Source organism: Gouania willdenowi, chromosome 6, assembly GCF_900634775.1.
Source record: "Gouania willdenowi chromosome 6, fGouWil2.1, whole genome shotgun sequence".
In the NCBI taxonomy this organism is placed as follows: domain Eukaryota; kingdom Metazoa; phylum Chordata; class Actinopteri; order Blenniiformes; family Gobiesocidae; genus Gouania; species Gouania willdenowi.
Window position 1 is genome coordinate 21,386,789 of NC_041049.1, and position 26,069 is coordinate 21,412,857.

The following is a 26,069-nucleotide window of genomic DNA, read 5'->3' on the forward strand; positions in this document are numbered from 1 at the left end:
GGCTCATATTTAAATATATATATATATTTAGTTTCTTAGACTATAATACAAATGTATCAACTCAACATGTGCAATCTTTTATACAAGCTTAAGGACAAATAAACAACATTCCTTCACCTCTGCCCATCATCTCTTTGCTCTCGTCTCCACCTCCACCCTCCCCACCTGCTGCTCCACCCATTCCTCATCCATCTAGTCTTCATCACCTCCCTCTGCTGAGCTCAGTATCATTTGCGCTCCAACGCAGCAGATCCTTTACCTTCAAGATGACTTGGAAAACAGCGTTTGTCCAGCTGTTGGTCATCAACGCACTTGTCTCCAAAGGTGCGTATACTATGTCATGATGTTTTGATGCATCTTTATGGGAAATATACAACCATTTTATCATTGTTCACATAGAGATGACTCTTGGTGAAATGTAAAAACTTGGCTTGTATACTTTCAATGGAATAGATAGAAGACAGTAAATACTATTTCTTCAGGGATGTAAACAACCATGTTTACTTTAATTCTCTAGAAAGGAATACGATGTAATTTAATCCTATAACCATTGGTGCTATTGAGTGAAGCCTTAACAATTCAGGCTGAGATTAATCACAATTACAGAAAATCCCATCCACCATTGATTCATATTCTATTTAATAGGCTATGAACCTGCTTGAAGTCTGTACAATATGATAAGAATAGGGCTTTTTTCCCCCAAACCAATTAAATGTGAATTTACTATCAATGCAAGCTTATTATTAGTTAAAAACTAAGTCTATCTCTTTAGGTTTGAAACTATCTTAAAATACATACAATGAACTGTTGCTATTAGCGAGCTAACCGCTAATGATGATGACGCCACTATTTTTTGCATAGGTTTTAAAATATTTTGAAGTATGTCTATATCTGTCATAACTTCTGCCCTATTCACAATAGCAAGCATTTAAAATGTGTAAAAGTATAAAGAACAAGGCCATTAGCATAGCCATTAGCATGTTACATAACCTTTAGTTCAAATTTAAAGAGCAAAGTCAAACTGTCAGAGCCTGGAGTCTGTTTAAAACACTCAAACAAGAACTGGTTTGAGAAGACACTCGTTCTTGCCATAAGAATCCACTCTATAAGGCTACAAATAAAAGTCAACTCATTTTTAACTGTCATTATGCAATTTTATTTTATGAAGTATTTTACTATTGTAAAAACTGTATCTTCTGTTGTATCCTCAGTTTACAGAGCGACAGATGGTGCAACAATCAGCAATGCCACTGAATCTGAAGGTGATACAACTTTATAAGTTTAACAATTTCCTCTCATGCAGTTTTGGTGTATCCTTCACCTTATGACCTCTGACCCTCGGCTATTCCCATAAAGGTGTTTGTGACAGACATCAGACGCCTCAAAATATACAACCATTATATTTGGAAGTCATTGTTACCATAAAAATGACTGTTTAACCGTCAAAACTTGGCTTGTACTTCATTTGGAATAGATAGTGCGTATGTACATAACATTGAACAAACAGCTGATTATTCACAAATGCAAAGTGACAACCAACATTTTTACAGCTGACTCAGGAGGACAGCAAATACTATTTATTCAGGGATGTAATTCTTTAGAAAGGACTAAGATGCCATTTAAATCAAGAACCATTGGTGTTATTGAATGACGCCTTAACGATTCCGTTAGCAGGGAGCAGGGAGGAGAAACTCAAGGCAGGAAATAGAAAGGGTGGGGAAGAATAGATTATTTTACAGTGAGAGTGAGATGTGAAGTTGTAGTAGAACATATTGTGCTTATTATGTTGTGTAATCAAGCCAGTCTGGTGACAAGTGTGAAGCTTAGCTATGAAGGTGGTGGCAGTGGACAGGGGGAAGGAGTGAGTGGTAGTACCTAAAGCTGGTATTTGGGATCAACGTGTCTAAAGTTAAGACCAGTATGAGTTTTATCCCACATCCCAAGGCGTGCCAGTGCATGGTAGACCAGTGTATGTGCCAAAACTGCCACTGCAAACCCAGGAGCCGCCCCGGGCCCCCATATGCAGCAAGGCCAGCAGAAAGAGTGGGGGGCCAAGGAGCCCCAGGTCACCCCCCCCACGGCCGAACAGCCCCCGAGATACCAGGCCGAGAAGCAGCCACCGCCCCCCACACACACATCCGAGAAAGCCCCAAGAAGCCGAGCACCCAGCGCATCCCGCCACCGACCCCCGCACCCAACCCAGAGAGCCCCCCGCCCGAGACCCCAGCAGAGGAGCCAAGACCCACGCCCAGCAGACGGCCAGAGCCGCGCCCAACGGGCAGACGGCCAGAGCCAGCAGGGACTGGACCCCAGGCCAGAAGGACCCGGAACTGAAACAGCACAGAGAGCAGCCACCCCCAGGGACGACGACCACGCCCATAGCCGCCTAGGGCACCAAGGGGACGCTGCAAGTCGCCCGCCGGCCCCCAGGCGCACTGACCCCAGAGCTCGCCAGATTGCCTTTTCTCGATGCCGCCCGCGCGATGAGCCATAGTTCCCAAAACAGGCCCAGCCACACTGCAGAGCCTGGCCTTACAGGGCGCCGCCCAAGCAGGGGCCTCCCAGCACCGCACCCGCAGGCATTCTAGGGCACGACCCGCACCACTCGCCAGGACTGGCCCGGCCAGCCGGCCAGGCCTGACGGACCCCAAGAGCACCCCGGGCCAAGCCCCCGCGGGGGGCGCCCCCCACCATCCCAGCCCACAAACCGGCCACAGCCCAGCAGACCGCACAGCCCCAGTCTGCGCAAGAACAGCAGCCCAGGCCCTGCCCCCCACCGGACAGCGCAAGCCACGGGTCAATGCCTTAAGAAAATGCAAATGAGGATGCAGGTGCTGGCCCATGTCGCACTGCATTAGCTTAGCATTAGCATTATCTAGCATTAACTTTAACTTAGCAATAGCATTAACCTAGCATCAACATTAATATTAGCATAGCAATAGCATTAGCCTAGTATTAACATTATCCTAACATTAATATTGACCAAGTATTAGCTTTAACATAGCATTATCAAAATCAGAAATGTTTTAAATGCCAAGTACAGTTTTAAGACAGCACATGGAATTTGACTTGGTAGCTGGTGCACGGAACAAAAAACAAACACTAGCATTAGCCTAGCATTAGCATTAACCGAGCCATGGCAATAACCTAGCAATAGCATAACCTAGCATTAACATTAACATAGTAATAGAATTAGCCTAGCATTAACATTGACCTAGCACTAGCCTAGCAATAGCATTAGCATTAATCTAACATTAACATTCACCTATGCCATTTCTGATCATCACTCAGCCACTTTCTATGGTTCAGGTTTGGGTTTCCACCTATGATGTTTTACCCACATGGCACATTTGACATGGTGGCACTAAATGTAGCCATACTTAGAGCCTGAGAATTTTTAAATTTTGAATGCAAGGGAACATCTCATGTTTACTGTGGCAAGATTTATTACAAAAATGAACATGGAAGGTGAAAGTAACTTGTAACTTTTACTTTGATTGCTAATTTAATTGAGCTATTTTTTACTTGTACTTGAGTACAATTTCAATCAAGTAACTACTTCTACTTCAGTAAAATATATATCAGTGCTCTTTACACCTCTGCTCATTAGTACAGCATTAGCATTAGTGTGTTATATAGCAAGGCCAAACTCAAATAAAAAGCACTTCTGACGTACTCACTTTAAACTATGTCATATGAGGTGCCATTTTATCACGTTTCAAGTATTTTACTGTGATAAAAACTCTTCTGTTGTATCTTCAGGTAACAAAACGGCAGAAGGCACAGCGGTTACTAAGACCAATAAACATAAAGGTGATACAACTTTATATGTTTAAAACTTTCCATTGATGCAATTTTGGTGTATCCTTGACCTCATGACCTCTGACCCTCAGGTGTTCCTTTAAAGGTGTTTGTGACGGAGATAGACGCCTCAAAATTCTTCAAAAACCGCAACACTTGCTCAATTGTCTACTGTTTTGGGCCTCGAGGTACACAGTTTATTCTATCAGTTCTTAAAAAACAGTTGAAGCAGAAGGACAATGGAATGTAAAGCTCAGCCCATTATGAGGCCTTCAGTCGAATCAGTTTAACATTTGATTAATATTCGGGATATTTGTTGGAGATATCTGCAATTCCAATTCCCCTCATAGCCAAATGAACATTGCACCATTCTGCCTATAGGGGAATCTACATCACTTTTCCTATTCGTCTGTATTGGGTATGCCATTACAAATATCTGTTAACAATGTAATCATGCAGAATGAAAGATATATACTTCAATCTTGTCAAAACATCCAGAGTTCCAGACATTTTTGAGTCTACTCTATTAAATCTATACTGTTGGTTGATCTGAATGCAACTCTATGTCCCGATAGTCTCAACTAAGTGATCTGGTAACTCAGTAGTTTATGATATTTGATTTGGGAGAAGCATTATGCTCTAAATAACCCACACCATATGATCATTTTGATACAAATTAAAACCATTCATTGTCCTCCCCTCCACTTACCCCCCTACCCATCATCAGATTATGAAGAGGATCAGCTGACTAAAAAGGAAGAAAAGAGAGAACGTAATGAAGAAAACAGACAGCATAAGGAAGAAAAACTAAGAGAGCACAGGGAAAAGGTGGAGGCACGTCTTGAAGAGGTGCGAGAGCATAGAGAAGAAAAAAGGGCAGAGCACAGGGAAAAGGTGGAGGCACGTCATGAAGCAGTGCGAGAAAGTAAGACACTCATTTTTCACAATTCATTTTGGGTTTGTATTTTCTAAGCTTATTTTCTGTTGTACTTCGGGTTTATTTTATTCACGGTTGTAGGTTTCAGTCAGTTAAGGTTTGTTCAGATAATGTTTTGTTTCCTTATTTTTGTTGTAAATATGTTCTCGTCTCCTATGTTGTGGTCCCCTCTAGTGGAACGCACCCACTGTCTTGTCCGTATGTGTGTAAGTATGTAAACTCCTCAGTCATGTCTCCACTCAGATGTTCCTCATTTCCTGGTTACCTTCCCTGCACTGCTTAAAGTGGATGTGAAACACCGGCAGAGAGATATGTTGATTAATTGATAAAATAAAAAGCATTTATGCTTCATTCCTAGTAGGGATGCACATACTATTCGGCCATTGAATATATTTAGCCGAATATTGCAAAAAGAGCAACCTTAGGTTTAGTGAGTTAAAAGCAAGGCCGAATAGTAGCGTGTGATGCAATGACGCAATCAAACAACGTGCATTGATTTAGAATCGGAAAAGTGTGCGCGCGTTGCTGCAGGAGCAGAGCAGAGCAGCAACAGCTCCTCCTTTCCGCACACAAACGCAGCTCGACTCTCCTTTCCACTCTCCGTCACCGTGTAAAAGTTGGAAACCGTCCAATTCCACAATCAAGTCCGTTGTTAGCGATGTCGGGTCTCGCTACATAGACTGGTCTAGCATTAGCACAGAGTGCTAACAGCTGATGTGTATAAATAATGGGTCCGTGGCTCCAAGCAGTGACTCGCAACACAATCGGAAGCAGAAAAAGTAGAGCAGTTTGGGCGTACAGTAGTGCAGTTTGCATTTACGGCAATAAAGTATAATATATATTCTATATTAAACCGCCGTGTTTGTTTTAGCTGTTAGATAGTTGGAGAGGGAGGAGCTAACAATCTAGGAGGCGTGTTAGGTGATGTCACCTGCCAACATAGGCAAAATCTGTCTGTCCCGTTTAAAGCTGACTGAATAACAAGGGAGGGAGGAAACAGAACTTTTTCAACTCTGTCCCTCTGAATGAGGCTAAAGGGATGTATGTCACTGTAGAAAAACCATTATAAAGTGATTCTTTCATCATACCTTCCCTTTAATGCACTTTAGTTTTTTTTGGATGCATGTTTTGTTTTATTTAAAGGGCTAATATAAATGAAAAACTTTGTTGTGCTTTTTTTTGAAAAGCAAAGGCTACTGGAACATCCAAAAAATGTCAGAATATTCAATAAAGATTCACTTTCTTTAAAAAAAAAAAAACATATCTAAAAATGTATTCTAGGCTATTTATGCACTATTAAAAAAAACAGTGGAAAAACTTATCGACCGCATTCAATTTTCGGTATTATTCGGTATTCGGTGCTCGTGTTGTACGTGGCTTTGGATAAAAGCATCTGCTAAATTAAAGTGTGATTTTAAAAGGTCATAACTGGACTAATGTGGGGAAGTGAATAATCTGATATACTGAGATTCTGAACAGCTCTAGTGATTAAAGTGACATTTTGATCATTACAAGAACATTGAGAAACTCTTCAAAGTGAGAGAGAGGACAACTAGCTTTACATCTGGATATAAGACAACATTTGTCTTTGTTTACACTGGATTGGGTACAAAAGTTAGGAGTATTTTTGCTCAAATTCAGCATTTATAAAATGCAGTGGCTATCTGTGCCGTATCAATATACCGACATTCTATCCGTACGCAGCACCCCTCATTGGCCAATTTAGGTCACGTGATAGGTCAGTCATTGGCCAGTTTAGGTTACGTGACTGGACTAAACCTAACCGTAAACATAACACTAACCCTAAAAATTGTTGCGATATAGGGTTATAACCTAACCCTAAGACGCTGCGTACGTGTACTTCGGTAAACGTAAACTTACCAATAGCACGGGGAGGGGGGGGCTCTGTCCGTATAGCAACCGTACGAATAGAGACTTAAAAAAAAAAAAAAAAAATGATGTAGACATTCATTTATATCCCAGCTGTCATTGGGCGTCAGTCCTTAGCAGAGCAGCGCACACAGAAAACCACTCACTCCTACGGGCAATCTAGAGACTAGAGAATTAAGAATTAAGACTGCACAGATAATGTATAAAGCAAAAAATAAACTACTACCTGTAAACATACAAAAACTGTTCACAGACGGGTGGGGCGGGTGTTAGGGGTTATCTATCTATAAAGCAAGGAATCTCTGTCTGTCTGTCTGTTCCTCAAATATCCCTGCGAATCAGATCACACTGCCATGAGACTTTCAACATGGCTGCTGCTTGGTTCAAGGGTGTGCAACGTCAAACTTGTTTGAACTACAGTTATATCGTTAATAAATTATTTCATAAATGCCGTTGTTGATTGTCCACCGGAGCAACCACAGTCACATGCGTGCCAGAGTCAATCACAGCACACCATAGCCACTTGCGCACGTCAAAGAGCCGGCTCTCTTTGATGTGAACGACATGTCACTAGTCTAGAATTAGTTACTACTCAACATAAAGCTGTGTGTGTGTGTGTGTGTGGGTGGGTAAGGACATGTGCACCAACCTGTATGTTCTTGCATGATGTGACATGCATCATTATGGTATTACCCCCATTTTGTTACATGCATGAATATTACATATATTTAATCATTTACTGTTTATGATTTAAATGACCCTCACTAACACGAACCCTCGCCATTACTGCACAATTTCTCCTTCTACAGCCATCATTCTCTATCTACCTTACCAATTTCTGTCTTAAAACTAATTATTCAAAACTTAAGGTTTTTTTAAACATACTAAGGGTTTGGGTTTAACACCAATGCAACAGCATAACCAAGATGGATAACAAATGAATACTAATTACAATATTCAACCATACATACCCTTTAATTATCCTCAAAACAGAAATCTAACCAGATTTAGCCTTCAAAACACTTTAAAATATCATGCTGTTGCATGGCTGTTTTTGTGTTTTCCCAATGGCTAAAATATCAAAAGGCATGTCTCACCTTCAAACACAACCTCATTTGGCCTTCCACGAAAAAGCTACTTAACCTCGCACTTTACTGTAGCAATACCTACTTCCTACGGGCACTGCACTAGTAACTTTAACGGGAAACTAAACTTAAAACAACATTATGCTTGAACCAATTAAATAAGTATGTGTATTTCCATTTGTGGTGTGGTTTTGAGGAATGATGTTGAAACGATTAAAAAAAACTTTGAATATAACGCAGTTTAAATGAATTTACAAAATATATAGCTTTGAAAAGTATAGAAATGAGGAAGAAGAAAGTAAATCTCACAGATGTTGATTGTATTTTGTTTTTCTCAATAGCTCGACTTGAGAATGTATTAGTTTTGTCCATTTAATTTATTGCATTTTGCATTAATGGTGAAGAACGGGGGTAGGACTTGACAAGCCTATCGAAGGAGTCAAATTTTATTTGGTTCGTCGTCAGGAATAAATAAATAACAGTGTATTCTGGGACGAGATGAAATCAGATTTTTAATCTTTCAAAAGTCACATTTAAAACATATTCTTAAGCCTGGTTTGTGTACAATTACTACCTAGTTCACTGTATTTGGTGCTTTAATGTGATTCTCTGTGTGTTTCTTTGCAGGGTGGAATCAAAGGCTGGAAGAATTAAAACAATGAGCAGCGGGAGACTTTCACTCCAACAGCGTCCATCCCTGGTTTCTGTTCCGTTCATTTAAAGCACCTGTTATTAACTACTTCCACCTTTGCTCAAGGTAACAGACACAGAGGATAGCAGGATAGTGGTTAAAATCCATGTCTGTTCATCATGTGTGTGAAATTAGAAAGTGTTAAAAGTCAGTTTGTATTGTAGGATAAGTTTTCTGCATGTTGGGTTATTATATAATTACAGAAAACTCACTCGCAGGCCACATTTACAGTTGCATCTGTTGGTAGCACAACCAGCAAATCAGTCAATCCCATTGGAGAAACCAGTGCATCAGGCACACACTAATCTCTACCTCATAAAATATTCACTATATCACCGACTTAAGTGTGTCCTTCAGTTTGACTCACTCGTGTCTTCAGTCTTCACTCACGTCAGACAAAATTTTTGGAATTTGAAAATAAGTCTACCAGCTGTTTGTAATCAAGGTGTGCATATCACTAAACATGAAGAAATAAAAATGTTGAATAGAGAATACGGTAAAAGCATATGTGAAACAATGTCAAACCGGTAATGTGTGTGAATCTCTTAAAGGAATATTTCACATGAGCTTCTGCAAATGGCACAACTCTGTGTTAGCTTTACTAGTTTTCAAAGAATGTGAGTCTGTTTGTTTGTCAGAAAGATAAATGAAGGACTTCCAACTGTTCTCTCTCACACTTGCATTGTGTGTTTGCTGAGATCAATGTGTGAAACGCATTAAACAGCAGGAGACAACTAGTAATCTTGCTTAGTATAGTAATTATTTGTTTTGTCTTTAGAATTCAATTTCAACATCTTGTACTCATATATCTGTAATATTATAAAAAAAAATTGTTGAATGTGTTTTGGTAATTTTTTTGGGATGCACGATATTAGATGTTTGGCCAATCTTTTACAACTTATTTGCCCGATAACCAATACCGATATTTTCCCCTCTCCTAATTGCAGAGATCGTCTCGTTTCTGTAGTGGGATTAACAAACAGAAATATTCTGCTAACTCTTTATCATGTTGGCCTGCTGGCAGCGCACATACAACAAAACTGAAATTGGCGTAACATCAGAAATAATTTGTATAAAATAGGAAAAATACTGCAACATGTCATATTTAGGACAACTGTTTTTAAATCAAACAATGAAGACACTTGCAGCTTATCTCACTTAAAACATTTGCTACCTACGTAAATACATACATTTTGTATTTGAGTGGTAAAAACTGCATTTTTATATGATCCATACATTCTGTGTCAGAGCTATACAGTATATGAGGAAAAAATGTAAAACTTTCAAAATTGGTCAAATCAGGTGAATAATTGCACTTTGTGACTGTTGAGTGCCTCGTACCTCAGTTGATTTACAAACACTCCAGCAGCAGTCTGCTCCCCACACACAAGATGGCTTCACTTAGTCACATCTCTCCACAGGCGATGAGGCGTCTACGTATAAGATGTCTATGGGTTGATCAAGGATGCAAAGCCAGTTATTTTATCACTTAATTATGATGGTGGAACGGCTGATGTCCGATACTTCATTTTCAAGCCAATATTGTTTGCTGCAATAATGTGCAGATAATATCGTCCATCACTATTTATAATCTTTTGTTTGTATTGGTACTAAAAAAACATCTGCCACAAATTGTTTCAATTATTGTTTTAATCAGTCATACGTACATTTAAAAGATCAAAACAACAATGACTTTAAAGAGTAGATGTTTTTAAAAATGCTATTTAAAATAAAATGTGGTGTGAGATCACTTCATGCTGTTGAGGAACTTGGCGTGCTCCTCCCCTCGAGGCTGAAGAAGCTCTCCTCCGATTCTGGGTCCAGTTTTCTCCTGAAATACAACAAAGACTGATGAAATCAATCAATTCATCTAATAATGTAAGAGTTACCGCAGTAGTCTGACTTTTACCTTCAGCATGCCGTCACGCTCCCACTTGAAAAGGCCACAGTTGCTGAAATGATTGATTGACAGTCCATCAATGCAGAAGAGAAACACAGAGATGTAATGTGTCCCTATCTAAGGGCTACGGATCATCTCTGACCTGCAGTGTTTGTGTGGCAGTCGGTCCAGTGCGATGGCTCTCTGTCCACACGGACATTTGAAGAATCGTTTCAGAGCATCATGCCAGTGCAGGCTGTGGTTCTCTGCCACGCAGCGATCGGCCGGCTTGAAGTAGGTGTAACTGCACTGTGAGGGAAAAAACAAACCATGATTAGTGATTAGATGTTCATATTCCTCCAACACAGCACTCAGTATATATATATATTTATTGTCTGGAACTGGATTTATATTTGAGGAAGTGAAAGTATAGCTTGAGATTGTGTGTGGTGTTTAAAAAAAAAAACATAATTAAAATGTTTTATTATTATTTAATTAACTATTTAATTATTGAAATTTTATACTGATTGTTTTTAAACTAGATTTTTATTTGAGGAAGTAAAAGTATGGAATACATTTGCTTAAGATTATGTGTGTTGTTTTCATTTGAAAATGAATAATAATTTTTTAAAAATTACAATTTTTTTATTATTGTTTAATTATTTAATTAACTGTTTCATTTTTATAGTGTAATTTTTTTAGAAAACAATATATTTTATATATAATTATCTTTATTTGTATTTGAGGAAGTAAAACTACAGAATACAGTTAGAGATTGTGTGTGGTGTTTTCATTTGAAAAAGTATAATAAAGTAACAATAATCTAAAAAATTACAAAGATAGAATTTTAATCAGTAATTTGTTTAAATCAATTACTAGATATTTCAGGCAACCCCTTTTGAATTCCTGGTGACCCCATGGTTGAAAAATCCTGCAGTACCTTTTTACAGGTGACCGCTCTGCATTTCATCTCTCTGATGCCCTGCATCTTCTCCTCCATCTGTTCCTTCTTCACCAGGATGTCAAAGTAGCGCTCCTGCAGCTGGTACTCCGCCTGAAACACAAAAGTCATGTATTTACTCCACTTTTATTTCACATCAATCACACGTTTACTCCTCTGTCATCTCGTACCGCTTTGAGCACGGCCCCGTGCCGAGACTTGGCATTCAGGATCTTCTGAAATTCCTCAGACTGGATGTAGCGCAGCTCGTCACGCTTCTTTTTGTGGGCGGGCTCATCTTCAATGTTCATGGATGATTCACCTGCAGAGGAAGAATCGGGACAGAAGTCAAGTCAAGTTTATTTATAAAGCACCTTTCATGTAGAAGACAATTCAGTGTTTTACACAAAAACATCACAGTAGTGCTAGCACACCATACAAATTATATATTTAAAAAAATGAGGAAAAATCAAAACATGTAAAATGATATCAATCAATAAACAGGGTACCAGATTAAATATTGTGACTGTTTATTTAACACTGCTTTTACCTAAACAAGTATTTCAGCCTAATTTAAAAGTGCTGAGAATTTGGGAAGATCTGCAGTTTTCAGGGAGTTTTTTTCTACAAATGAGGAGCATAAAAACGAAACGCTGCTTCTCCGTGTTTTGTATTTGTTCTGGGAACATAAAGTAGGTTTGTCCCAGACGACCTGAGACCTCTGGATGGTTGATATCTGAGTAGAAGGTCTGATATATATATTTTGGTCCTGTACCATTTAGTGCTTTATATGTCACTAGCAGTATTTTGTAGTCGATTCTGTGATTGATTGGAAGCAAGCCAGTGTAAGAATTTAAAAACTGGGGTCATGTGATCCACTTTTTTGTGTTTGTGAGGTGCAAACAAGAGATGGAAAAACTCTACTTAGATACAAACAAGAGCACTCAAAGCATAAACAAATGCCAAAAATCTTCTTATCAGTTATGTGGATCAATGATCCTGATCATAGTACCATGATCATTCACACTTTGGCTTGGGAAAAATTCTTATTACCATTCATAATGATACAGTAGGTCCAAAAATCACAATGAAATACACAATCCACATCCAATCTGGATGAAACGCTGTGGGGAAACTAAGGAACCTACCCGACAAAACTAAGTCAAGTTTCATAAACATCGGTCAATACTTCGGGTTATTTACATAACCACGGTTCTCTGAGTAATATGAGTGAGATGTCTCACTATGGGATACACACCCCTGCGTCATCTCTCAGAAGCCCAATCTCATTACGCCAATCCTGATTGGCTGGTTAAAACACATCCATTCGACGCAGATGGCCCCACCTACTTTAAGTAGCGTGGGTGGAGGATACTACGCCATTCAAAATAAGCACCACTTCTTACTCACCCAGCAAGAAGGGTTGTATGGTGAGACATCTTACTCATATTACTCAGAGAACTGGGGTTATGTGAATAGCTTAAAGTTCTCTTTCATAATACTCGTTTCAATTTCTCACTATGGGATGCGGTAGCTCCCGTATTGCAGACAAGCTTATCATGCGTACACCAGCCCGCAGGGCACGCACTGTTCCAATCAGGACAGGAGAACCAACCACACCACGCACGGAGCGTGGACATCCAGTCTGTAAAACTGGACAAAAGTGAGAGGCATGAACAAGCTCGCCGCAGCACAAATGTCCTGAACAGACACTCCCCTGAACAAGCCCCAGGATGTGGCTAAACTCCGAGTCGAGTGTGCACCCAAATCTACAGGCGGCTGAAGACCCTGACTCATATAAGCCAAAGCAATCGCCTCCACCACCCAGTGTGACAGGCGTTGCTTTGTGACAGGCTTCCCTTTATGGGGCGGAGTCAAAGAGATGCTCCTCCTGAAGCTCCCAGTCATGTCCTTGTAAGCGTGCACCGCACACACCGAACACAACATGAGCCCGCTGCTCACCTTGTGAGGCAAAGAAGGTCGTGAGGTCAATAGGAGCCCACTACTGTATCTTCGGCACAAAGGCTGGGTTGGGCTTCAAGACCATTCTCACATCGCCCGGGAAGAAATGAGCGCACGATGGGTACACTGACAGTCAATGGATGTCACTGACTTGCTTAGCTGACGCCAGAGCCAGTAACAACGCTGTTTTCAGGGACACAATCTTTAAGTCTGCCTGTCCCAGGGGTTCAAAGGGAGGACGTTAAGGCCCTCTAGGACCACAGCCAGATCCCATAGTGGCACCAGTGGTCTGGACACGGGGAAAAGTCTAAGTGCTCCCTTCATAAAACGGCACAACAGCAGATGCTGACTCGCAGTTTTATCCCCAAAGCCCACGTGACAGGCAGCGATCGCCAAGTACACTTTCACCGTGGAGAAGGCTTTCTGTTTGTCAATCAAATCCTGTAGAAATTACAAAATCACTCCCACTGGACACTGAAAGGGGGTGTGTCCCATCCGGTGTCCCCTCCCCCTGTGACAGCAGGTCCCTATGCAATGGGAATTGCCAGGGGCGAGCACACAGCAGTCGATATATCTCCGCCAGCCAGTGCATCGCAGGCAAAAGCGGAGCCACCAGGATCAAGGTGTGGCCATGCTCCCGCACCCTGGAGTGGGTAAGGGGCAAGAAGGCCAGCAAGCAAAAGGCGTAGAGCAGCGTGTGGCCAATTGTCCGGAAGTGCGTCTAAGCCGAGGGGAGCACCCGAGCTGTGTAGGGAGTAAAACAGCATGCACTTGCGTGTTTTTCTCTGAGGCAAACAGATCTACATTAACCCGTGCAGAACGGGCCCACAGCTGTTCCACAACCTCCAGGTGTAACATCTATTTCCCGTAAATCGGCGCCCCCCCTAGACAGCAGGTCTGCTCCTGTGTTCAGAGCTCCCAGGATGTGTGTCGCTCTCAGCGAGAGGAGGCGACCACAGCTCCACAGTATCAGTTTGCGCGCCAGCAATCTGCCTTGGCAGTTGATGTACGCAACCGTGGTCATATTGTCCGTTTTCACCCAGACATGGTGGCCCGTGAGGAACGAGAGGAAACGTTTCAGTAAGAGGAACACCACTGAAAACTCCAAATAATTGATATGAGAGCGCTGGAGGCTCACGTCCCAGTGACTCCTCACAGACCAGCCCTTGTGCACCCCATCCCAGCCCGTCAGGCTGGCGTCCGTGGTCCTGTATGTGATGGTGCCCAAAGGCATCAGGAAGAACGGGGCGCGCCAATGGCGTCAGGCCCTTATGCACTCCGGCGTGACCATCACCCTTTGTGCGCCATGACGCACCTGGTCCAGCCCACATGCGGCCACCCACAGCTGGAATTCCTTCATGTGGAGGCAGCCAAGGTAGGTCAAAAGGACGACGGATGCCATTAACCTGAGCAACCGAAGACACAACCTGAATTGAACAGGTTTTCCTGGTTGATACTATGAACAAATACAAGATATCTCCCTTCTTGATCTTGATCTCCCCGTGGCCTGGACCACGCAGCGCTGGACGCGGAGGCACAAGCTGGTGACCACCGACATCTCCTCCCGTCTGGCCGAGTCGGCCCAAGGTCGTCACACATTGAGCGCCCTGGCCAAGATCACTGCAGCCTTGTAGGATGGCTTCCATGAAAACGCATTCCCTTGTTGCAAGACCTGGTTGTCTCGGCTACAACAGCGGGCCAGGGGATGGGCAGCAGCACGCTTGCACACATCCAACATGTCCGAGCCGGGGAGAGGAGAAGCTGGTGTGCTCAGCTCCATCCCAGGAGGCAAAGGAGGCAGCAGGCTGTGCAGCCCGAGCCGGAGTGACAGAGATGTCATCGTCCTCTTCGTCCTCTGATAGGAGGAGTTCAGAGGTGGCATCTTTATCGTCCCCACAGTCCGGTTCCAGGTTGTCTTCCTCTGGTGGAGGGACAGTGGCGAGGTTGAGCAGGTAGCCCCAGCTGGAACCAGGCCTCACTGCAGCCTCCACGAAGGTCCCCATTTCCTTTCTCGTTGCAGCGGGGGTGCCATGCGGAGGGAAGGATGGGTCCTGCTCAAACAGACTAGCTTGGCGTGCTAGCCCGTCTGTGGAGGCTCTTCACTGTGAACACGGCACAGTGACGGCAAGAACCGGGGGCGTCAAGGGCCTGCCGGGCACGTTCCAGCCCGAGCTCAAAATCTTGTTGCCACAACGGCAAACTCTTGCCTCCGAGCTTGAACCCCCTGATTTGTGGGGCCTTGTTCTCCATTCATCTGTGCTGGCGTGCAGGCAGAGAGAGAGGCGGTTAACTAGCACTAAAATGTGGCAGCTAGCTGGTATGCTAACCGGAGAAACAACAACTGGCACCTGGCGACCATGATGGGGCAGCGAGGGTAGTGTGTAACCAAGCCGTCAACTGGTGTGTTAACACCCGGGCTCGACAGCTGTGGTGGGGCGTCGAGAGTAGTGTTGGACCGAGCTGTTAACAGGTGTGTTAGCAGTCGATGTTTGATGGCCGTGGTGAGGCGTCTAGGGCAGTGCTGAACCAAGCGTGAAGGGCAAGGAAGCACTGGTCGACCTGGTGTGGCCGAGAGCAAAGAAATTTAATAGACACAAGATAGCTCCAGGTGAGAACAGGTGTTAGAATGGTGTAGTATCCTTCGGCGACCGTGGCTCAGGTGGTAGAGGGTCGTCTTCTGATCGAGAGGTTGGGCGTTCGATCCCAGTACCTGACTATGCGTCGAAGTGTCCTTGGGCAAGACACTGAACCCTAAGTTGCTCCCAGTGGTCGATTAGCGCCTTGCATGGCAGTTCTGTCCCACTGGTGTGTGAATGTGAGTGATTGGGTGAATGAGCTGATATGTAAAGCGCTTTGAGACTGCTTCAGTGTGGTGATAAGGCGCTATATAAATCAAGTCCATTTACCATTCGCCCACGCTACTTATAGTAGGTGGCACTACCTGCGGCGGATTAATAGGTTTCACCAGCCAATCAGAATTGAGATTGGGCTTCTGACGGATGACGCAGGGGCGTGTATCCCATAGTGAAACATCAAAACGAGTGTTATGAAAGAGAACTAAAATGCATTATAGTCTACAAATATTTAAAAAAAAAATTATTTTAACTGGCCAATCGAGATTATTTCAAGAAAAGATCAAATACTCCTATCATATCCACTTGTACAATACTCGACTTGCTTCAAACGCCAACATTAGAATCAGAATCAGAATCAGAATCATCTTTATTCGCCAAGTGTATGTTGTACACATGAGGAATTTGACTCAGTCAACTGTGCTCTCTCCAATAGTGAAAACATTCAATAATAAACAATCAATTAGAAAAGATGATAATAAGTATAAACATAAGTATAAATATAAACAGTAGACTAGAATGTGCAAACTCGATAAAATAACAAGATAATAATAATAATAATAACAGTATAAAAAAAATAAATAAAAAATAAAAAAATAAAAATAAAAAAATAAGATAAAAAGAAGGAAAATAATAGAAAAGAAAGATAATAATAAAATATAATAATAATAAAAGGAAAATAGTGCAGTAGAGCATTGATAAGTAGCGCAGGAGAACATTTAAATAAAGGTATGTACATGAACATTCTCAGTGTCAGATTGATCCAGGGTTATGTTTGGTTCCAGGGTTTTTCCACAGAACCAGGTCTGACACTCTTTGACTGTTTAGTGTTGATCAGAGTGACAGCTATTAGGCACCAATCGTCCTAATACCAACTATTTACAAATGTCTGTCTTTTTTAAAGCTTTTCACTTCTGGAACAAGTTGCCTACGGACCTGAAAGACATGCTACCTTCAAGCATATTTTAAAATGGGGGTAACACTTGAAGTTTTATACATAAGGCTGACATTACGCTGTCATTAAGTGTCGTTTGTTACCCTAAGCCCTAACCCTACTCCTACCTAACCCTAACTAACACCACTAGATCCCTCCACCTAACCCCAAAAATGCAAACATAGCTCCAAAGGTGTCAACATTTATTTTTAAATGTTGACCAGTGGCAGACTAAAATGTGACCATACCATTGGGAGAGCGCTGGTTTATCTCCACTCTGGCGTTGATCTCACTGCTGTTACTCCTCTTCCTCTTCACTGTGTTGGGGTCCTCCCTCTCTAGCCGGCTCCCTTTGGCCCTCAGCTTCTTCAGTGCAGCCAGCTTGGCTTGTGATAGGCTGAGTGTGCCGGGACCAGGAGGAGGTGGTGAGCTGCTCTCAAAGAACACAATGTCTTCTCCTTCAGAGAAGCCTCGGCCCAGTGTGGGGGCGAGAGGCGCTGAGGGGCTGTGAGAAGCCGTAGGGGCTTCAGTGGCAGCTTTAGGAGAAGACAAGTAGTTGCGGCTTGATGTGGATTTGGCGATAGGAGTTTGTGGAGCGCCTTTTTTCATCTCCTCTGCTCTCCGTCGTCGGTTCTCCATGAGCTCACGCTGCTTCTGTTTCTGCTGCTTCAGCAGGTCTGAGGCTGAGATGGACTGAATGGAAGCTCCAGCTGCTTCTGTGGAGACTGAGGAACAACAGCGTGTCAATACAGGGTCTGGCTGAAGATATTCAAATAGTAGAAAAAAAAAAACATGCAATGGTGTACCTGCTGGGCCGCCCCGTACCAGGTGCTTCTTCAGCTGCAGAGCTCCAGGAGTTGGCGCAGACATCAGGCTCTTAAACTCATTAGAACATCCAGAAACTTCCCCAGAATGCATTGCTGCAACCAAGCACATTGAGTCATGGAGCACAAGTGTTTAAAGAGCCGCACGGTCACATCAACACAGAGGAGTTTATAGTCAAAACACACCACAACTGGAATTATTCTTATATTACAGCAGTGGTTCCTGACCTTTATCAGGTCGTGACCCCATTTTGATATCACAAATGTTTGGTGACCCCAGAGACTTTTCTTTTTTTTTAGAATGAGTTTTTGATCATGTTTATTAAAGTGTTACAAATACATAATAGACAGGATTAGTGCACAAAGTGACAAGTGCCCCAGCTCAAATATTATTATACTGCATTTTATTTGAGCCAGATTTATATTCGAGAAAGTTTTAGGATAGAATACAGTTATTTGATGTTTATTGTGTGTGATGTGTATTTGAAAAATTATAATAATTAAAAAAAATAATTAAATAGTATTTCAATCAGTTTTTACAAGCATTTTTTTATTTTACCAATTACTAGACATTTCTGGCAACCCCGTTTTTATTCCTGGCGACCCCACATGGAGTCCAGACCCCAAGGTTGAAAAACACTGCATTACATAAATAGAACAATTCAGAGTGAGTGAGTGAGTGAGTGAGTGAGTGCGTCTTACCAAGTCTCTTGGCCTGGCTGACAAGTTGAGCAGAGCCTTTAATAAACAGGTTGTCCAGAGTCTTTTGAGTTGTTTTGCTGGGTTTGGATGCAGTTCTGCACAGTACACACAAACACGTACACACACATATAACCACGTGATGAATGTGTGTGTTTTTATAACATACACGACAATGTGTGACTGGTCGTTACAGTGACTTTTTAAGCACTCCTCTGTTGGTGAACAGACAGTTAAACACTGATGGACTCACAAAGAAGCAGCACAGGCAGCTGAGGAAACTCCTCCATAATAGAATCCGTTCTGACACAGGCGTTCTCTCAGACTGCCTCCTTTCCCCTTCACCACCACTTTGTTGGGGGCCTTCCCAGAGAAGGTGGACTGCAGCTCAGCTCTCTTAGAACTCATCTTCTTATACTGAGCCTTGACGTGATACTGACAGTAGGGACACTCGTACTGCAGGATGGGGATGTGACAGTGGTGAGATTAGAACTCGCAGGTAAAGGTTGAATGAACGTTTCTAGTGAGTGCGGTGAGAGGAAACGGACGAACCATGTTGACAATCTGAGAACACGGCTCTCCGTTCTTCTTCATGGCCTGACAGGTGCCGTAGTCCTGGGCTTCACCCAGCACCAGCACCTTCTGTGGGTGGTCCACTGTCAGGCTCACCTGCACATGACGAGGGGAGGGGGGGAGGTGGATGTTTCAGCCATTACAGTGTCTGATCATCATCAAGTTCATATTTCATCCTGTCAAAGTTCCAGTTTATGTCTGACTTTTTACTAACCTCTCCCTACATGGACTTGGAATACACACATATTGGTATTCACACCTTCAACTTTCCTGCTTTCAAAGATATTTGAACAAAAATAGATGTTGTTAAATGAGAATACTCTACAACACACACTTGAAAAACTGTCCTGTTTCAAAGTTTATTTCAGGAAGCCCTCAGTAACAAAATAAATAAAAAACACCTCAAAGTCAAAATTCTAACTCCATCAAAGCCATCAACACATTAGCTCTGCAGTTACAAAGCACAGTAGGATTATCACAGTAATAATAATACAATAGTATAAGGATTATAACTACCTCTGAAATTAAATTCTGATATATACACATCGACTCCTTATCACAACCTAATATGAGGTCACATTATATAAATATCTCCATGAAATTAACACGTTATGCCTAGTTTTATGTGAAGCTCCACATAAAACATCATCTGTGCAAAATAAGGAAACTAATTTAACTTTAGTTGTGGAAAAAGTGCCAGATTCATTTATAACAAGTCTCAAACAACAGCACATCAAATCGATGATTTCCCCTAATTACTTTACAGTTACATTTCCCTTAAAGCTAGAAAATAATACCAAGCAGCTTTGATGTTTTGACAATTTGAAATGTTTCAGAAATTTACATTAAATAAATAAAAAAAAAAACAGCGCTGAGTTTTACTGACATGTTAATTGATGGTTTGAGTTTCCATCGATTGGATTGGATCATTTCTTAACCAATCGATACATAGATCCAGGTCAATGGATTTTTCCACCCCTAGTAATGAAGTTTTCCACACCCTTCCTTAGGGAGAGCTGATGGTGGTTTTTGCAAGAAAAAAAGGTGGGTATTTGGACAGAAACGTTTGCACTACATGTAGTGTCAAATTAAAACAACAATTGTCACATGAGAGAAAAAAATTACATATGCAGCATATATTTGGAGAGATCAATGTCAACTGATATTGATATCGCCCATCTGAAGTCAACTTTTAATCCTTTTTATTTCTACTATTAATTCATTATATACCATGACAGCGAGTCTACAGCCTGTTATTAACAAACATATTTAATTGCACTCACCCCGTCATATCCTTCCTTTTGCTTCATTGGGTTTGGGTTGAGGATTCCAATGACTGTCCCAGTCTCAGTCTTCCAGTGCTCTTTGTGGACGTCGCCAAACAGAAGCAGAGACACAAACACCTCCAGGTTATGGAGGTCATTGAGTTTCCAGATACTAAAGGTTTTGCCCTACAGGAAATCACAGCAGCAGCAGGTGGAATTAAATTAAATTATATCCAAAAGAAACAAAAACCATCATTAGAGCGACTCTGACTCACGCTGCTGTTGCTCTGAGGCGTGGCCTTGTTCACCACCACTGCAAACGTCACCCAGTCACTCTCCTCCAACTTTTCCCGAGCCAAGCGCTCTGGCACCTGGGACAGGCGAATGAGGCGACGGTCCGCCATCTTTCTCTCCATCTCGCTGGAGGAAACCCTCGGCTTCCTGAGCACAAAATCAGAGTTTTAGCAACAGTTCAAAAAGACACTCCAGCGTTTTCCCACGGCTATGTTCTGACCTGAGGCGCAGTCCTGAGTATTTCTCCACAGCCACATCTTTAGGGAGGGAAGGGAGTGAAGAAGCAGGTGGAGGAGTTGAAGCAGGTCGGCTTTGGGAGGCTGGAGGAGACCTGAGAGGATTTGGAACCTTACTGATGCTCTCTGTGGGCTGGAAGGAGCTGCTGAGCTTTATCTCCACCAGTGGCCCCCTGTCTTCTACTGGGAACAGAAAGATAATTAGACTGCAGACATGCTCTGAATCCAAGTACAACCTTTGTCCGACTACAACATTTTGCTTAGAAAACTATTAAAAAACACCTATAGAGCATAATGATGAAATATACGAGTGATAACTCACATTTTAAACAATCTCATTTTGTAAATAAGTGGAATAGAAACAGTATTTAGTGCAGTGGTTCACAACCTTATTTGGATTGTGACCCCATTTTGATATCAATAAATCTGGCAAAGACATATTTTCTAGAATATTTTTTTTTTAATCATGTTTGAGCTCTTTTTTTTTTTTTTACTGTATTTTAGTTTTAACTAGATTCATATTTCACAAAGTGAAAGTAGAGAAGATTGTGTGTTGTTTTAATTTTTTTTAAAAAAGAATAATGATTACACATTTTTCAAAACTCTACTTAATTTTTTTTTCGAAATTTCAGGCAACCCCATTTAAACTTTAGTTGACCTCACATGGGCTCTTGACCCCAAGGTTGAAAAATATTGATTTAGTGGCTCCTGAACACATTTATTTCTAAAGTTTTTATCATTTCCGGTCATCTCACGCCTGGGGTGGGACCAAGACTGACACTTTATTTGTTAACCCCCCCTTCTGTCTCAAGTTCCCCCCTGTAGTGCCAATGTGTACCCATAGGGGTACACGTACCCTAATTTGAGAAGCACTGGTCTAGTGTAAACTTTGGTGTGAGATGTACCTGCGGATGTGCTGGGTTTGGCCGGGTGAGCCACTCTGGGTTTACGTTTGAATGAATCAGCACTGCTCAGGAGGGAGGAGAAGTCTGAGGATTCCTGCAGCTTTATTTTTCCATTTCCAACAGGAGAGGAAGAGGGTTTACCTTCAATCACATAAGAAATGTAAGAAAGGGAAAGGAGATAATAACAGAGGAAGAGTAGCTTTAAATGTTCACCAGCTGGTTTATGGTTGGAAGCTGCTGATTTAGCCTGGGTGTGTTTGGATAGGGCCTGTCTGATGGGGGCTGGTTTCGGGCTCCCTGTGCTTGGTGCGGTGCTGACTGCAGATGGTGAAGAGGTCTGGACGTTCTTGCCTTCACTGATCTGCTGCTGCAACTTCATCATCTGCTCCTGCATCCGCCTGAGCTCCTCTAGAGAACAAACATTAGAAACACGTGAAGCTACAGATCCTGTCTCTGAGTTGGAGGCAGATTAATGAAGATCATTTTCAGAACAAACCCTGCAGCTCCTCCTTAGATCTGCTCTCTCCAGCTGCTCCTTCAGCAGCCTTCTCCTCTTCTTTAATATCTTCCACATCTCCAAGAAGTTCACTTAATACTTCCTCTTCCTCCAGGCCTTCTTTATACTCTGCTTCCTCATCCTCGTCTTCATCAAACAGTCCATTCAGATCGTCCGCCCCTTCCTGACTGCCACGTTCCTCTACAGCACCTTCACTTTCATCCAGAAGTGCCGTCAAAATGTCCAAATCATCCTCACCTGGGAGCAGAGGATTGACATAACATGATGAGTGCGAGCTCACACATAAACCTGTGCTACGCCATTTCATTTTGGATACTCACTCTCCATTCTACAGAGCGATCAGTGGTGCTGGATTCAGCTTCGAGGGTCGGCTACAGGGAGGAAAACACCAGAATTATCCCGTCCATTGTGCTCTTTAAGTCTGTGCAGTATGCTTGAAATCAGGCTATTTTGTTTTTTAATCTCTGTTACTTTTACTTAGCTTATACTTTTCTTATTGACAAAAAATAACATTCATGATAATACATGTCATTCATTATTTTGACCCAAACATGCTTTTCAGAACACCAAAGATCACTGTACGTAAAAAACACAAAAAATTAAAATATATATACAGTAAATATATAGTTAGTAACAGTAAGTATGAGAAAAAAACTGAACCATATATTATTAACCAATAGGTTACCCTTAAACATAAGAACATTCTACAATTCATTAAAATAAATAAAAAACCTTATTATTATTATTATTATTAATAATAATGATTCATCCATCTATTTTCAGACCAGCTTATTCCTGTTTTTCAGGGTCGCGGGGTCGTCTGCTGGTGCCTATCTGCGGCACGCACTGGGTGCGAGGCGAGGGTACACCCTGGACAGGGCGCCAGTCCATTGCAGGGCAACACAGGCACACAGACCACCACTCACACTCACTCCTACTGGGGATTTGGAGACTCCAATCAACCTATCAGTCATGGTTTAAGATTGTGGGAGGAAGCCGGAGTACCCGGAGGAAACCCACGCAGCACGGAAATTATAAAATAATAAATAATTAGGATAGTAAGAATAAAAATAATTAGAAGATCCTGAAAAATAACCTCAATAAATCCAATAAAAACAATATATAATACATCAGATATTGTAGATGCAGGCTGATATAATCCAATACTAATTTCTTTGCTTACATCAGATCGATATCCAATCGGATTTATCGATATTGGATCGAAACTCCCTTAAAAATAAGGATTGTACCAGTAATTCAAGGTGTATTTGTGAAAATAAAGTCAATGCATTTTTAATTAATTCATCTAATTCTTTTACCATGATGAACAAAACATTGTTCTCTATAGTTATTGCTGTTTTTCATTAAGTTTGGAGAACACAACGGCAGTTTCCACTGTGTAACCAAAAATAATGTTTTAATAAATACTAGAATATAAATTGAATATGTTACAGCTAGTATCGTAGCTAAGTATTAGTCAATGATTGATTACGGGGAACATTGTTCTGTAACAAATCAAGTTATCTGAGCATCTCGACCACAGTTACAGTCAATGAGAGAGCTCAACCTGTAGATAACTGTGTATAAACACAGCAGCAGCTACAATTGTTTGAAAATGAAGATTGAGAACTTGAATAGAGCTGCAGCAGCAGGTAACCTTTATTAGCAGGCTATGTGGATAACATTGTTGTTCATTTATACTGTTAAACACAAATAAATGAATGACTGGATGAATTTATTACCAGAATGCTGCAGTCGCAACCTCTCATGAAAAGGCTGTGAGTCAGAGGTGGACAACTGTTATCATAGTGGGGCCTAAAAACATGTGATCGTCTGATTCAGGACCAAATTATCAACATTTATGTCAGCATTTAGAATAATAATTCATCTAAACATTAATACAGGAAACAACAAAGGATTTTGACTGTTCTTGTGGTTATGTTGTGTTATTGTTGTCATTTCATGTGTTTTGTGTTTTTTTTTTTTTGGTCATTTTGACTCTTTTGGGTTTTTGTTGTTGTCATATATTTTGTTTGTCGTTTTCTGTGTTTTTGAAGTAATTTATGTAATTTTCAGGTTTGTTTTGAGTGTTACAACTATGTTTTTGAAGTTATTTCTGGTATTTTCCTTTTATTTTGGGGTTTGTTTTGAGTATTACCACTATGTTTTTGAAGTTATTTCTGGTATTTTCCTTTTATTTTGGGGTTTGTTTTGAGTATTACCACTATGTTTTTTTGTATTTCTGAAGTTATTTCTGGTATTTTCCTTTTATTTTGGGGTTTGTTTTGAGTATTACCACTATGTTTTTTTGTATTTCTGAAGTTATTTCTGGTATTTTCCTGTTATTTTGGGGTTTGTTTTGAGTATTACCACTATGTTTTTTTGTATTTCTGAAGTTATTTCTGGTATTTTCCTGTTATTTTGGGGTTTGTTTTGAGTGTTACCACTATGTTTTTGAAGTTATTTCTGTAATTTCCCTGTCATTTTGGGGTTTGTTTTGGGTAATACTAGAATGTTTTTGTGTTTTTTAAGTTATTTCTGGTATTTTCCTGTCATTTTGTGGTTTGTTTTGAGTGTTACAACTATGTTTTTGAAGTTATTTCTGGTATTTTCCTTTTATTTTGGGGTTAGTTTTGAGTATTACCACTATGTTTTTGAAGTTATTTCTGGTATTGTGGGGTTTGTTTTGAGTGTTACCACTATGATTTTGTGTTTTTGAAGTTATTTCTGTAATTTCCCTGTCATTTTGGGGTTTGTTTTGGGTGTTACAACTATGTTTTCGTAGTCGTTTTGTGTATTTCAGTTGTATAGTGTATTTTGAAGTCGTTTTGTGTATTTCTGGAGTCATTTTGCGGATTTACCTGGGGACCACGCGAAATTAGATCTGGGGCCACATGTCACCAGTTGCCCATGTCAGGTGTAAATGTTAATAGGAAACAGTTTGGAGCACTCACTATTTAAACATTTAAACACTTAGGAGTCAATGATGACGGGCCTGGCTCAGAAAGCTCAATATTAACTCGACATTAGTTTAAACTCCATTATATGTTTTACACATTCTATAATAGACAACAAAAGTAAACATGAATTGAACACAAACTTTGCTGATTAATAGTAAATTCATACAAACACCTACCCCAGTCTCCGTTCACAGCTTCAGACTTGTTCTTGTTTACTAAAATATAATGTCGCTCTCTGACCAAATATCTGGGAAAACCCTGCTTTTTGTGTATGTTTAAATGCAATGAAGTTATGTTAAAAGTTGGTTGGTTAAAAATGATTCTTTAGATTCCGCTTTGTCGCCCAAATGAACCCTTTCTAAACTGGCGCTAAGCTGAGGACCCAGCTGTGTTGTCATAATGCTGTGAGGTGTCCAACAAGCTGCCTAATCAAAAATAAGAAAATCCGCGAGATCACACTTGACGGACTCCAAGTTAAAGTAATCATTGGAGATGAATGAATAATTGTTCATGAATAAATTGTTTGTGTAGATATTAAGAATGAATAATTATCAAGTTTGAGGCTATTTAGAATAATTATTTCTGTAGTGTAGCTGAAGGACAAAGACATCGTGCTGACAATTGCAGCTTTCTAATAACTCGCCTCTTAATGTTTTAAATATGGGCAATTTAATCTGTTATTAAATATATGTTGAAATCAGTAACACTCAGTCTTTTAATCATTTCAACAGTTATTACAAAAAAAAAAAATGTTTTGATAATGGAAAGTAAAAAAAATCCTCCAAAAATGCAAGAAATTAACTTTGTAATAAATTCATTTTATTG

At 41.0% G+C, this 26,069-nt stretch overlaps 2 protein-coding genes across 3 annotated transcripts; one reads left to right on the forward strand and one right to left on the reverse strand.

Moving 5' to 3' along the window:
• The first annotated feature begins 210 nt into the window (after positions 1 to 210).
• On the forward strand, positions 211 to 9,246 carry LOC114465559 (unique cartilage matrix-associated protein-like). Its single transcript, XM_028450650.1, has 6 exons — positions 211 to 324; positions 1,212 to 1,262; positions 3,763 to 3,813; positions 3,894 to 3,989; positions 4,529 to 4,726; positions 8,341 to 9,246. The coding sequence occupies exons 1-6, from the start codon at positions 267 to 269 to the stop codon at positions 8,373 to 8,375; spliced, it is 489 nt and encodes a 162-aa protein (XP_028306451.1). The 5' UTR covers positions 211 to 266; the 3' UTR covers positions 8,376 to 9,246.
• An 859-nt stretch (positions 9,247 to 10,105) lies between these two features.
• Positions 10,106 to 25,615, reverse strand: mcm10 (minichromosome maintenance 10 replication initiation factor). 2 transcript variants are annotated; one of them, XM_028450387.1, is made up of 18 exons: positions 25,421 to 25,615; positions 22,605 to 22,655; positions 22,264 to 22,521; positions 21,981 to 22,175; positions 21,768 to 21,908; positions 20,847 to 21,042; positions 20,608 to 20,773; positions 20,351 to 20,518; positions 19,047 to 19,163; positions 18,748 to 18,950; positions 18,498 to 18,592; positions 17,778 to 17,891; positions 17,220 to 17,696; positions 11,415 to 11,545; positions 11,224 to 11,337; positions 10,447 to 10,592; positions 10,314 to 10,356; positions 10,106 to 10,235 (listed from the first exon to the last, which is right to left on the reverse strand). In XM_028450387.1, exons 2-18 carry the CDS (start codon positions 22,609 to 22,611, stop codon positions 10,152 to 10,154), a joined length of 2,655 nt encoding a protein of 884 aa, XP_028306188.1. In that variant the 5' UTR covers positions 22,612 to 22,655; positions 25,421 to 25,615; the 3' UTR covers positions 10,106 to 10,151. The 2 variants fall into 2 exon arrangements, with proteins under 2 accessions (XP_028306188.1, XP_028306187.1); XM_028450386.1 differs by having other exon boundaries at positions 20,847 to 21,045.
• Between the last annotated feature and the right edge of the window lie 454 nt (positions 25,616 to 26,069).